The following is a 15,384-nucleotide window of genomic DNA, read 5'->3' on the forward strand; positions in this document are numbered from 1 at the left end:
TCAGAATTATTGAGTTCAGTTGAATCCACACTTATAGCGGCGTCTTTACCTCTCATAATTACCACTCCACAACAATTTTCAATTATTTCTCCATTTTTATGAAAAAGATGTCGTTTTATTCATGCAACTAGCATAATTTTACCGCTCTCTTCACCTTGTTGGTAGGATTCGGTTCCCCTCTTTATTATTCCCTTCCTTATCTAATAAAAAAAGTATAAAAACAAAATATAGCTTTCCTCTCCATTTTTATCTTTCTTATTCTTTTATTTTTTTATAATCATTGGGTATTCATGATTTATTGACTCAACTAATTCGAATTTACGTCCATTAGGCATATCAAAAAGGAAAGGCACTCTATATATCATGATTTTTAGATAAAATTCACAAATAATCGCTTTTCAGTCTCGGTTGAAAAATAGTAAATGTCATATAATTTGAATTACTATGATATAGTCATAGAATTTCAACTGTAAAATTTCAAACTTCGTAATAGTGTATATATGTTTTAATTACAAGACTGCGAGATTTTTTTTGTCCCGAGAATTTTACTCGAATTCTCTGATTAATAATCTTATTCATCCTACCACATTTCGATCCGTGCTAATCTTCTTTTTGTGTACTTATTACTATAAGTGTATTATATGAAGTGGAACCAAGAAATGTTGTGTATTTGCATTGCAACAGTTACAGTGACTGAGTTTATGTGTACAAAAGAAGATTATAAGTTTGAACCTTTTGCCACAGGAGTGTGTGTTTGCAACAAACATTTTTTCTGTGAAAATAATTTTACTTGTACTGTGAAAGGATTTTACTGTGGTGAAAATGCTCCCCTATGTATTTATTACGCCTGTCAATGTCCTGCCCCGTGGGTAAATACATAATTAGTGTATATTTCAATCATATTGATAAATAAATGTAATCGAATTGGTAATTACTATCTCAAAAGGAAACAAGTTGTAACTTGTGAACTATAAAAATTCACAACATATATACAAGGTTAATATATATGAAATATATTCTTTATTTCAATTTATGTATTTTACTTACTTTTACTTATTTGTAAACGTTTGGCCATGCAATTTGGAATAATCAAATTTGAAGTTTTGTTTGACCTTTGGGAGGCGTTTAGTCGTGCAATTTGAAGCTGAAATTTGAAAATTGCAGTGTTTGCTTATGAAAATATGAATTAAACTTCAACTTTAATTTGAAATTTTGGTTTCAAATCACAAAAAAAAAATTGGCATATAATTCAAATCATTAATTTGAAGTCAAAATTTTGTTTGGACATGACATTTAATTTGAATTTGTTAAGTTTTCTCATAAACTTAAAGATAAGTTCTACAGAATGGTGGTTAGATCGGCGTTGTTATATGGAATGAAGTGCTGGCCAGTCAAGAACTCGCATGTTCAGAAGGTGCATGTTACGGAGATGAGGATACTAAGATGAATGTGTGGACACACTAGGAGTGATGGAATTAGAAATGAGGTTATTCGGGAGAAGGTGGGAGTGGCCTATGTGGCAGACAAGATGAGAGAAGCGAGACTGAGATGGTTTGGGCATGTGCAGAGGAGGGGTGTCGACGCACCCGTTCAGACGTGTGAGCGGTTGAATTTGGGGATTATGCGGAGGAGTAGGGGTAGACCGAAAAAGTATTGGAGAGAAGTGATTAGACAAGATATGGTGCAACTCCATCTCACCGAGGACATAACCTTAAATAGAAAGGAGTGGAAGTCGCGGATTAGGGTAGAAGGTTAGTAGGAGTAGAAGGCTAGTAGGGATAGAATGATGTCTTGCCTTGTGACGGTTTAGGATTGGTCGTAGGTCTAGACATGCCATTATAGTTGTGTTGCTATTGCCTTTTGATTATCACATTATTTTGCTATTGTTATTGTTCATGTCTTATAAAATTTGCATCGCTTTTCATTTTTTCCATTATGATATATATATATATATATATATTGGTTTTTCTCTCTTATTTGGGGCTGATACTTTTGAGCCGAGGGTCTTCAGGAAACAGTCTCTCTATCTCCATGAGGTAGTAGTAAGGTCGGCGTACATTCTACCCTCCCCAAACTCCACTTGTGGGATTCCACTAGGTATGTTGTTGTTGTAAGTTTTCTCGTAAACGTAAAAATCACACAATTTCTGAAAACTATTTAAATCTCTCCAACTCTTGTACGATCTTACTAAATGAGAGTTTTCATTGTTTATAAATAAGGTATAGAAATATCGTAAGGTGCCACATTAATTAATCACATATCTACATATTCCTTTTATATATAAATATTTGTGATTACATATTATCACAAATTTTTAAATACACATAATTTTATAAAGATCTACTGGTCCAATAATTCAACAATAGAATGTAGTAACTAACTATTCTCTAATATAATCTGCCCACACATTTCAAACAATCTCTTCATACTAAGCATGATTTTTTAATTTATTTATTTTTTTGCAAAATTTGTATAAAACTGGGTCTTCATTGACAAAATATAATTTATGAGTTAAGTTTTACCTTTTAAAAAATAAATTGAAATGACAACTTCTACTTTATTGGACAATGTCTTCTTTTTATTTTAAATTATGCTTAGTTAAAATTAGTGGTGCAGAGCCAATCCCATATATATATATATATATATATATAATTCTTTAGAATTTACCAACAAAGATTGTAGTGGAGTGGTAAGTATTCTTTCATTTTTAATCAATAGGTCTCGGGTTCGAGTTCCCTTGGGTACAGAGTCGTCTTTGTTAGGGAGAGCTTTATCCCACAATGTGGGACTTTCCCACTCAAATCCGAATTTAGTCGGGCTCCAGTGTAGATACCGAACACCAGATGAAAAACCAAAAAAATAATTATTTTTTAGAATTTACTTTACCAAATGTTTTATTTTGACTTCTTGAACTATCATTTACTCCCTCTGTCCTAATTTATATAAAAATATTTAACTGACATAAAAATAAAAAAAAAATAAAAAAAATAAAAATGTATAATTTAAAACAAGTCATAGAAATTTATATTCTAAAAATCATTCCATTATAAATAAAAAATGGAATAAGTTTAGGAAAATATGTTTTATGAAAAATTCCGTTTTCCTTCTTAACAAACGCCACCCATGCATTTTGTTCTTTAGAGTTTACTTTACGGAATGTTTAGCTTAGACCTTTTGGATTATCACTTATTAATTATGTTACACACTATATTATATATTAAATAATGTTGCACTATATATAATATTACTCTTAATTATTAGGCATCAACACAATATGTCTCCAAACACTATGGTTTCTCTTCTCCTTTTGTTGATTTTTTCATGTGGTTAGTCTTCCCCTTTCTCTCTCAAAATTTTGTTTTCTTTCTCATGATTTCGAACTCAACACATCTAATTAAAGGTGAAAAAGATCTTGTCCATACCACTATAATATTTGTTGGTCTTAAGGTGTGTTCTGTATAGGAGAAAATATTTTTTAATTTTTAATTCTCATGTTTGATTGGTCATAATATTTAAAAAATATTTTCTTTAAAATAATAAATTACTTAAAATGAAAAGAATGATTGTGGAGGTTAGGTTTTATGGCCATTCTCCAAGACGTAATTTTATTCATATATTACGAGGTAGGATTTAATGTTTAACCCTGCACCGACATCGGATTTGACTTCGAAAAAAGTTTCTACAAGAAAAAAAGAAGGAAAATGACTTCCACAAAGTGGAATTCCACATATATTGATTTTGTCTGCCCCATCCTCTAATATCACGGGCGGCTCTATGCCTTACAAAATAAGGTACTTGCCTTAGGCCCCTAAATTTGAGAGACCTCATTTTTTAGCAATAATAAAATTATTATAGGTATTTTAAAATAAAATAAAATTGTATTATCCATTTTAATTTTTAGTTTAATATTCAAAAGTCTTCTTTATCTTTTTATTGAACTTTAAACTTCATGTGAAGTTAAAATCAGACAAATAAATTGAAACGAGAAATGCTATTTATAGAAAAAGAAAGTTTTTCATATAAAAAGAAAGAAACAATTTTGCATCTCAAAATAGTTTTTATGAAATATATTAATAAATTTACATCTTAAAAAAATCTCAAATAAAGAGTACAAAGTATTATTCAAAAGTTTAAGGCCTCCAATTCATTTTTGGCTCTAGACCATCGAAGTGATTGAGCCGCCTTTGTCTAATACATCGATCTCATCTTCATCTCCACCCTCATAGTCCCCATTACCACCATCACCTCCCAATAGTATTTATCTAGATTACAAAGCAAATCCTTTTATGATAATATGTTTTGCTTACATACCATACATTCGCAGAGTCACCTTCGGCGAAAGATGGTCCGATACACAGTACCCTTCACTGAAAATTAATTATGCGGTGTATAACATAAATTAAATATTAGCTAATATGAGTGTATTATATTTAATTTTTCATCCCCTTAACACAACTAAAGAGAAAAGAAAAATTATACACATTTCGTCAAACTCCTGGCTCCACCACTTGTACCATACCAAACACAAATAAATAAATAAAAAATCCACTTATTTTTCTCTATACCGAACACTCCCTAAATTTATGTTTTTTATGTTTATAATCTTACCTAACTATATGAAATTAAAAATATAACAGGTATATTATTATTATTAGATGAAGTGGAACCAAGGAATGTTGTGTCTGTGCATTGTGGCAGGGATAGTGACTGTGACTTTATATGTCGTAATCCAGAATATAAGTTTGAACCATTTTGCTACAAGCGCCTTTGTATCTGCGACCGCAGATTCTTCTGCAAAAATGAATTTAGCTGTAGACTTGTAGGAATTTATTGTGATGATGATAGTGGTATTTCTCTCCAATGTATTAATTACACATGTCAATGTCCTAACCCTTGGTGGAAAAAAAAATTAATGTTGTGACCTTGTACAAAAATTCATAGTATATGAAATGTATAAGATTACGAGATCCAAAAAATCAGGTATTTTGGTAGGATCATACGGTTGTAATATTCGAGTGTTGATTATTCAGATGGTTACTCAATTAATAGTGTTATTATATCAAGGTGTCACTTTCTATGTTGAAGGAAATTGAAAACAAGAAGAAATGTGATCTTATGAGATGATAATTATTAACTGAGTACCCATCTACGAAATCAACTCTAATATTCCATTTCAGTTGGAAAATGTAATCAAATGTTTGGAACAGTGTAAGTGATCATGAGGTAGTAACTCATCTATAGTTTAGTTAGTTGAGTGAACAGGGGAAAATATTATCAAGACGAGTGAATAGATTGACCTTGTGCGTATATACATCTATAGTTTGATACTACAAGATCTAAGTCTTAAATTCCGTGTTCGATCAAAACTAAAACATATAAAATGTCTCCCATAGACCATGAGTTGTGCTAAACACAAAATGATAACCACTTCATCAAGCCAAAACAAGAAGACATATTTGTCATAGTGCAAAATGCCAACGAATGGCCATACTTTGCAAGATGGAACGCGAAATTCGCCTCAAAACTTAAAATCTTTCTTCTTCGACTTGCCATCTTTTTCCTGCAACTTGCGCTTCTTCTTCCTCTCATTCTGCAGCAGTTTCATCGATGTCAGAACTAGTGCGCATTAAGATTATCAACAACAAGAAGCACGAATGAACTCTAAGAAAGACTAGAAAAGATGCAAGATGAGATAGTTACACACCTCTGCTACCATGTCGCTGAAATCCTCTCTCTGAGAGCGCAACTTCTCTTCCTCTCTAGCTTCCTCATATCTATAAAACAGAATAAAAAGTTTTCAGCAAAAGTCGGGAAAATTCATATGAGATCCTCCGACTCAAAACAGTGTTAATAGTGTTGCTACTCACTTGGCTGGCAGGACATTGTCCATCAGTTCCAACTCTTCAGGTGCCAAAGTAACATCAACTCTATCTGATTTCTGACCTTTAAGCAGATCGACCTGCAGCAGAAATTTCAAGTAATTACCTCAAAATTCTAATCGAAGTGTCCCCAGGAAAATAAAGAAAATAACACAAATAGGAACAATCATGAAATACTGAAATCGGGCAAAGAAAAAATGAAGATATCCTGATGTGCCATATCATGCTCTTCAATTTAATGCATTCCATACTTTAAAGAAATCACCATTTTACGTCATATCAATGACCATACATTCTTTCCAACTTTGACAAACATCGCACAATCACTAAGCCTCAACATAAGCAGAACAAAATCAATCAGATGCAAAATATAACTATAGAAGCCACACAAAATCGCAAGCGGAAACCTCTGATCATAGCACCAAGTTCACAAAAAACAAACTGTCACATAGTCGGGGAGAAAATGGTCCAAACCGAGATTTCAACAACCCCATAAATAGGATGAGAACATTCCACTCCTATGAACACATGAAAACTACAAAAATATAACTTCATAATTGCGTTTTCAATAACACCATACATAGGATGATAACAATTCACTCCTGTGACAAATTTCACATGGAGGATAACAACAGAACAATCATAATGTGCCGTTGCTTTCTGCATTCAACAGTTCATAAAGTAAACAACCACATGAAGTAGCATGTCAATGAAGCAAACAAGGAGAGATACAAGAGATTTCATTACCCTTTTGGCAGCAGTCTTATCTTGTGTGCCAGTGTTAATCACATACCTGTACAGCCAAAGCAAAAAGAGTCACACAGTCTAGAAAAAAGAGAGGTGCCTGATACATTCTGCACAAGTTTAACCAAGTACTTACGTATGAGTTGTTCCAAGAAGAGTTCCTGGAGCTATCTTTTCTTCTTTCTCTTCAAGCACCTTAAGAAACAAGTAGATGGTAGTGAGTTTTTTGACAAGGAGAAAACATTTGTCTATCGGAATGCAAAAAATAGCAGGCCACATATAGTGCTATTACCTGGTAGAGAGGCTTCTCAGGCTCCTTCCTCTGCTGCTTCCGAAGGTCAATAACATCGGGAGTCTCAACTCCAGTTGGAGTACTATACAAACGAACAAACACATTGAGAAATGATCCCTCAAATGCAGTTGAAATTTAAGTATTGCTTCCACAGTGCATGTTCGGTTCAGAAAGGAGAACCGAAAATTAGGGGAATAGGGGCAGTTTAAGCTAATTCAAGCTTTCTATAGATATTGTATGATACGTAAAGGTTTGGATCAAGTGATACCTCGAAAGGCTGTCCACAGACTGAATACCATCTTCCAGCTCCTCTTCCTCCATCTCTTCTTCCACTTCCTCTTCCTCCTCTTCTTCCTCTTCCTCCAAGTCACCCCAATGCTTAGTCTTATCAACAGGTTCATCCTAAGTATGACCATAAATGGCATGAAAAACGCAATTAGAGACTGTCAACCAAACATAGGATCTAATAACACTGGCTACGGTAATTACAAGGACCACATACTTGAATTTTTTGAATAAACAAGAAATATCAAGCATTCATAAATGAGATGCTTCTTAGATACTTAGTTATTTTTCATGGTTACCAACACCTCCAATAAGTTTCAAAAACTTCAAATTGGTGTGTTTCCAAACATACATATTTTTGTAGGTAATGCTTGTTATTTCAGTTGGACTGGAACTACCTTGAAGAAAAATGTTACTCCAAGCGGGGGAGGAGCTATACCTTAGCAAGGGTGGTCAGATGAACAACCTTCGTCGGAAATTTTTTGCGAATATATATGTTAAATATCGATATTTTTGGATATATACTAAATGTTGAACACCCTTGACATAATAAAGAAAGATAGCTCAATGATTACGGTTGTTCAAAGTTGCCTTAGTGACCTGGGTTCTAGCCTAGACTTAGGATTTTGTTTAATTTTTGTTAGTTCTTTTTTTTAACTTAAAAAAAAGGACAAAACATCAGTTTATTTTTTTACTTGTCCTAAAGTATGAACACCCTTGAAGAAAATCCTGGCTCCGCCACCGACTCCAAGAACTTACGTAAAGAAAGAAATAACTCCAGCAAATACAATATACAAGTGGGCATACCTCATAATTAGGATGGTCTTGTTGCACCACACCAAAGACATCTCCATATAAAGGGCGCCCATACTATTTCAAACAAATAAGGGAGAAATGTTGAGAATAATAAATAATTACAACAAAACACCATCTTCACAATGTAATGAGAAGAATGTAATAGGTTTCAGAATCTTACTTCATCAACAGGTGGTTTACCCCAACCCCCAGGCTGATAGCCAAACTTGGCTCCTGGTGGAATAGGAGCATTGAGACCGGGAATCTTCAATTGAGGATATGAGGGTGGAGGACCATATCTCTGCCACAGAAAATTGTGAGTTGCAGAAAAGTATTAGCAACGAAACCCAACTATCTAGCAAGACGACAAGAAACTTAAGGGGACCAAAAATGACCACATCTAATAAAACAGAACTTAAATTTGTGCTAACTTACCTGCATATTAATAAGCCAAGGAGGAGGAGCACCTTCGGGCATACCAAGAGCCTCTTTCAGTTCTTGAGACAAAGTCCCAGGTTTCATCTCCCTCAACTTCACCTGCATATAGAAATCAAAAGATGATGCAGCTGTGGAAAAGAAAATCTAACACTGGTATAGCCATTGCAACCAACACCATCAAACATCGTCATCTAAAAGTGTACATCAATAAAAACTGTCTCATTTCTATTCTCAAGAAATTGATGAAATACCAGACAGCCGAGAATGCCCAAAATTATATGCAAGCTAGACATGAAAGAAGCATATGACCATTCAACAATGTCAAAGACAAATTCTGTACCTCGAACTCTTTTCCTTCATAATACAGATCCCCGTGGCTACTCAACTTTGGTTTAGTCTGGTACTTAAAAAAGGCATCATGGAGAACCTACATAACATGATATAGAGACTCAGCAGAACAGTACAGCAATCAACACTTAACCAGAAACATCCATGAATTTGACAAGGCATGGGCTATTTTCCAGTTCAGTATCAACAAGGAACCAAGGAAAATTGGGAACCTGATAATCAATATCCATCTTTCCCATTTTTGGCTGCATCCGTTCCCGCTGCTTTTGTTTAAGCTTCTTACTGTCCTCCTTTTCAATGTAAGCCTGCACAAAAAGAACAAATAAGATTACAAAACAAGGTCAAGCATAAATATACTAGCAGAAAAGATCATATTTCTCAAACAAAAGATTTTTAAACATGATATCTCATTCCAGATAAATACTTTGGGCTAATTACGCCCTATAGCCCTTCGGCAATTTTGTTTTCAAAAAATATGGCCATGGCCTTTTGTCTTACCAAAAAAATGGGCGTTGCCTTTAATTTGTCATAGTAGTGCAATTTTGGCGGCGACATTATTTTGGCCATTTGGCCATTTTCTTTCATATTAAAAAAAAAAAACTTTTTATTAGTATTTTTTTTGTTTTTATTTTTATTTTTTTTCTTTTATAATTGTGTCACTTCTTTTGTGGAAAAAATAAATATTTATGTCGTTTTTCTTGTTTATTCTTTTATTTATTAAGATGGGAATGCATGATAGTCAAATAAATATCGATACATTACATAATTATTTATATAATATTGATACATGATTATACACATTTATACAATATCAATATATTACATATACACTACATAATTATTTATACATATTTATACATCATTTATACAATATAAATATATTAATATACACTACATAATTATTTATACATCATATATAAATATGCTTATACATCATTTATACAATATTGATACACATTTATACACTATTTATACAATATCGATACATTACATATACACTACATAGTTGTTTATAGATTATATATACATATTTATACGCCATTTATACAATATTGAAAAATTAAATGAAATGCGCGGTCTTATAATTTATTTATTTTAAAAAAAAAGCGCAACAAAAAAACTATAGCAGAATTATTTTATTTTAAAAAAAATAACGCTTAAAAGAAAAAAGAAAAGGAAGCAAAAATGGTTTGTCTTGGACTGATTTGGGCTTTTTAGTCATGAGCTCATGGCCTGACCTGGGCGAATTTCAGCTTTGTAGTCCTGAGCCCATGACCTGCCTTGGGCCGAATTTGGCTATTTTTTTGTAAATAGAAACATGACTATATTTATTATAAAGTACTTTATTGTATATATTTGAAACTAGCCCAAATACTTCTGGCATATGTTTACCACATAATTGGAGCCTATCTGTTTTTCAAATTAAAAGAAATGGGTTGTTAGGTCCATATGAAGATAAGTCAATATAAGGAAGACTAGGTAGCATCTTCTCTTTGTTGAATTATGCTTATCTTTATCCATTCATTATCAGATGTCTTGCTGAAATGAAGCCCTTCATTTCTTAATGCCAGTATTTTAAAAGTTCAGAAAAATTGCAAAAACCCTCAGAATTTCCTAGCTTGAGCTCCATCAACATCTAGTTTAAGTTCCATTTATACAACAAAAAAAAAATCCTATTTCACAAGGCCACCACAGCAAGAGATATATAAGAAGTAATGGAACAAATTTCGTCGTACTTGTCTAATTTTCTCAATTCCGGTCGCAGCTATAAAGTCCGGCAGTTGAAACGGCTGTTTCTCGATACCACGTTTACCCTGAAAACCAAATTCAAGGCTTGATGAGATAAAATGTAACACAAGAAATATTAACAATATCATATCCAAAGGACTAGTGAATGAATTAGATAGATGACCACACTGGCCGATAGTAGCAATAGATTTAATCACTTCAAGCATGAATAATGCAAAGACAACTGAAATAATTAAAATTTCTGCAGTGGGGAACAATTAAGTTACTCAAACTTGAAGGTACTTAATGCAACTATACTGTTCAGAACTTTTTATTGGAAACTGGAGCTAAAGAAATGTTGTTTGACCAACCCACACAAATAAACAGAGTAACGCTGCAACCCCCAACCCACAAAATACACACACATAGAATCATGAAGAATCCCATTTGTCAAAGACCTACATGTTGAGGCTCCACCAATGTCAAGGCCGCCCTCCTGCAAGAACCACATATATACATATAAGACAAACTTCATCGACTTTATCCCATCATCCCCTTCTCAAACCAAACCCTCTTAAATTTAACCCAGTTCTATCCTTGTTAATTGTTACATGAAGTGGAAGAGGTACAAAACATTCTGCACTATCTACTAACATTCACAACCTAAATATATGAATAAGCAGCGATAACTGACCTGCAAAAATTTTCGTTTTTGACTCCAGTGTCGTGGGACAGGAACAGTATTTCGGTAAGATTTTAGAAATACCAATAGCTTAGGGTCGGCAGCAGTAGCGTCCCATACCTAAACGACATACAACACACCAATATAGAAAATAGTCTACAGTTAGAACAGTAATTTACCACAGAAATCAATGGCAGTAATCAGATCAAGAGAAGTAAGATGCCGAATACACGAGAAATCAATGTTAAGCTATCCAAGAGTGCAAAAGAACCGGCATCAGATCATGCAAAGGCTGGTTCCAGTCCAAGGAGAAGGAAAAGATGATGACTATAATGTAGTTGATGATGAAATTAAACAACATACCTATTATCATAAGAAGATCTAATCTATGCTATGCTGACACTTTCAGACTTGGTATGAGGTTCATGCACAGATCTGGTTAATTTTTAGGTGGGATTCAGCGACTCTTCTAGACAAGTGCTCAATTTTTTAGTAGGAGGATAACAGATAGAAAGAGAGCGAAAAAATATTTTGGCCTGCCCCAGGACAAATTTATGAAGAGAATAATATCAACTACCTTTGATGTGTGAGCATTTTGACTTTTTTCATAGCAATAATATACTAACGCTCATATAGTTTCACATTTGTAAATTGATTCAAAGCATAGAAACACAACAAAAGACAAAGCAGATATTAGAAAGGGCACGGACAAGGAACTCTGAGGGACTTGGGGCTCCAGCATGATTGTGAAAGGATAAGGAAACCCCAAAACTAGATTGTTTGCCAGAGATACAACCTTATTTTAGCTGAGAACACAGAAATGTGCATTCCCCATAATGCATAGGGTAAATAAATATACTAATATGCAAAGTTCGCAAGTATCAAAGAAAAATAATAAGATATAATGTTTGCCACCTATTCATACCTCAACTACATCAGGTCTCGTGCAGATTTGTTTCAGTTCTGCAATGTTCATCCTACGTTGAAGCTGAAATTGAGAAGTAATTCAGTCTTCATCTACTCAAGGTGAACAATAAAAGTAGCTAACCATAACAGCAAATAGAAGTTGAGATTGACCTTTTTCTTTTTGTTAGAAATACCCTTTTCCTTTGGCTGAGCATCCTGCTCTTCCTCCGAATCTGAATCATCCTTCTTCTTTAAGGCAGCATCAGCAGCAGTCTCGTCCTTTTTATCACTCTCCTGATATTCCAATAAAAAGTTATGCAAATGGAAAATATGGAAAATTCTTAAACTGCGGTATTATTTTTCAACAACTTGAGAGATATAAGGAGATGGAAGGCACAACAAAAAGATCAGGTAATGACTCAGAGTTCACATAGCACCAAAAATGAATTATTTTTTACCTCAGAACCAGTAGCAACTGCGAAACTGAATTTTTCAAAAACCTTCCTGAATTCTTCATCCAATTCGCCATCTAATTCTGCCTTCTCTGGGACATATTCCACTTCAACTTGCTCCACCAGGGACTGCAGTTCAAGATCAGTAGCTCAGAAAATACACGTTACTTTATAAAACACCATAAGTGTATAAAAATTCATAAATACATCACAACAAAGGTATCGTTTAGAAACAGTACTGTTTTTATTAAACAATAAAGACTCTGGGACAGACCCCAACATATAACAAAGAGTGTCTGGAAAAAGATGAGGCATGTCAAAATAGAAGCTCATGCACATCACCATTTCAGATTGAAAAGAACAGATTAACTATAGCCAAGCTATGATGGAAGTGACCTACATCAGACATCCTTTTTCGTCAGAATGACAAATTGGCGAACATTGTTTCTTAATAGCAAGCTGGACCTTGGAGATTCACAAAATATCAATATTCATACACTATAGCATGCAAAAGAAAAGAACACAAACAAAGCAATAACCCTATAGTAAATAAAAGAAAACCATATCATTAGCTTTATCAAAAAGAAGACCATATCATCAATTTTATAAAAAAGAAGACCATATCATTAGCAAAGTATATTTAGGCCTATATACACATGGTAGTAATTTTGTCAAAGAGCTATAGTTAACCCTAAAAAATGTGTATCAAGAAATTAACAGGATCTTCTAGATAAAATTCTCACATGCACATAATTTTGGATCACAAGAAAAATCATAAAAACATAATTTTGTATCACAAAAAGAATCAGAACAACATAATTTTGAAACATGAGAATAATCAGAAAAATAACTCAACATCAACTACTCGGGGGAAGAAAACACCACCTCAATCAACAATGTCAAAGAAGAAAAAGTATTCATTTTTTGGGAGAAAAATCATAGAGATTGTCCAAAGACTCAAAAAAGAACATCTGCATAGATCATATATCCATATTTTAATATATGTAACCATATAGTAGTTCCCAAGGAAATGGATGAGTGATTGACGCTTACAAGTAAACCTACAGAACTCAAGTTCAAAATCTTATCTACAACTCTCAGTTGGAACCCATTGTTGTAACCTTGATAAGCAGGTTTACCAACGTGTTCTGCTCTAGCTGACACATTAGATGTCCACCTATATGAATACAACTTATTCAGTAATATTATCTGTTGTTTTATTTCGGTTATCATATTATATGCTGCTGCGATTGTTCCCTTCTCCTTTATTTTTAGAATAACTTCTTTACTACTGTACTTCCTTCCAGAGTTGCTTTTTATATGCTTCACTTGAGCTGAAAGGTCAATCAGAAATAGTCTCTCTACGTTCACTAGGTAAGAGCAAGGTTGCGTACACACCACCCTCCCAGATCCCACTTGTGCGATTACACTGGGTATGTTGTTTTTATTCAGTAAAAAGAGAGAAAGATGCCTCCTACTAAGAATGTTTACCACACTTTAGCTGGAAAATATTCATAATTAGAAACTAGAATTTCATGAATTAAGTTTCAGTAAGCATCTTCAAATACACTCTGAACTTAAGAACAACTAAAATTTGAAACGAATGCTTACTCTTATTATTCTTATTTTCATCATTCCCAATTTATAAGAGGATATGGAGGCTGAGAACTAGGGTAGATGGTTAGTAGGTAGTCGACTGTTGTTTAGTTTCCCTTATTAATAACATTATTAGTAATTCTCCTACTATAGTATTCTTCGATATTACTATTACCTGCTCCATTATTTTATATATTCTTCACTTGAGCTGAGGATCTATCAGACTCCATTTGTACTTGAGCTGAGGATCTATCAGACTCCATTTGTGGATTATAGTGGCTATGTTGTTGTTAGCATTTTTTAATTTTAAAAACCTAATTCATCGGCAGATCAACACAGATGCTTAAATAATTAGTAAAATGTATATCTCCACTAGAACAATTACTCATCAACTACACCTCAGAATAATCCGCCAATACCTTCTGTAGATCGGAATTCTCCTTATCAGTATCAACAGCACCTCCATTAGCTTCGTCGGCGTTGGATGTGTCACTGTCTTCACCACGAGACGCTACCTTATTGTTTTTCTTCTGCTTCCGTCGCCTACGGCGGCGCTCGTTCTCCTTTGATTTCCTAGAACCGGCGTTAGTATTAGTGTTTTTGGATTTCAAATCGCCGTTAGAATAGCCGAAGGTTTTCGGTACCTCAACCGTCATACTTCCGGCCGATTCGAGATTCGATAATTGATGGGAGAAAGTTTTCGTTATCAGCCTTATCGAGTATGGAGCAGAAGTAAAGAAGGGCAAGTTCTTTTGTTTTATTGAGCTAACTGAAAAGAAATAATATTTCAAATATATATATATATATATAAAAATTATTTGTGTTGAATTTCATTTATTTGATAAAATATTTTTTTATTAATGTAGCATCAAATTATCAAGCAAAAAATCATTTGTAAAACAATCTTTAAATAATAGATAATAATTTTTAAAAAAAAATACCGTCTTATATAAAATAAACGCATAAAAAGTTTGAAATTTCAAAAATATCCTCATATGATTTAAGAGATAATTCCGGAGAAATTATTTTTAATTTGTTTTCGTTTCACTAATTTTTTTGTAATTTATGATATTATGTTTACCTTATTATTTTGATTCAATTATAATAATTATATGACAGTGACTAATATGTCCTCTATAGTCTCTCATGTTGTAACGACCCATTATGTCATTTTGAGAAATAGAGCTTTTTATTTCATAAAAGACTTATCCCGTATTTTTTTTGAGTATTTTGGACTAT

The 15,384-nt window shown here is 33.3% G+C and overlaps 1 protein-coding gene and 1 long non-coding RNA gene across 2 annotated transcripts; one reads left to right on the top strand and one right to left on the bottom strand.

The window, feature by feature from the left end:
• The first annotated feature begins 3,241 nt into the window (after positions 1–3,241).
• On the top strand, positions 3,242–5,134 carry LOC129895493 (uncharacterized). Its single transcript, XR_008767780.1, has 2 exons — positions 3,242–3,326; positions 4,638–5,134. It is a non-coding gene; the product is annotated as an uncharacterized LOC129895493 (long non-coding RNA).
• Positions 5,135–5,269: 135 nt separating this feature from the next.
• LOC129895492 (uncharacterized) lies at positions 5,270–14,901 on the bottom strand. Its single transcript, XM_055971217.1, has 18 exons — positions 14,565–14,901; positions 12,556–12,678; positions 12,269–12,391; positions 12,117–12,179; positions 11,204–11,311; positions 10,518–10,595; positions 8,994–9,086; positions 8,774–8,860; positions 8,431–8,532; positions 8,177–8,296; positions 8,008–8,070; positions 7,184–7,317; positions 6,916–6,997; positions 6,760–6,818; positions 6,627–6,672; positions 5,868–5,959; positions 5,705–5,774; positions 5,270–5,590 (listed from the first exon to the last, which is right to left on the bottom strand). Exons 1-18 carry the CDS (start codon positions 14,799–14,801, stop codon positions 5,519–5,521), a joined length of 1,752 nt encoding a protein of 583 aa, XP_055827192.1. The 5' UTR covers positions 14,802–14,901; the 3' UTR covers positions 5,270–5,518.
• Between the last annotated feature and the right edge of the window lie 483 nt (positions 14,902–15,384).

This window comes from Solanum dulcamara, chromosome 7 (genome assembly GCF_947179165.1).
Source record: "Solanum dulcamara chromosome 7, daSolDulc1.2, whole genome shotgun sequence".
NCBI lineage: Eukaryota > Viridiplantae > Streptophyta > Magnoliopsida > Solanales > Solanaceae > Solanum > Solanum dulcamara.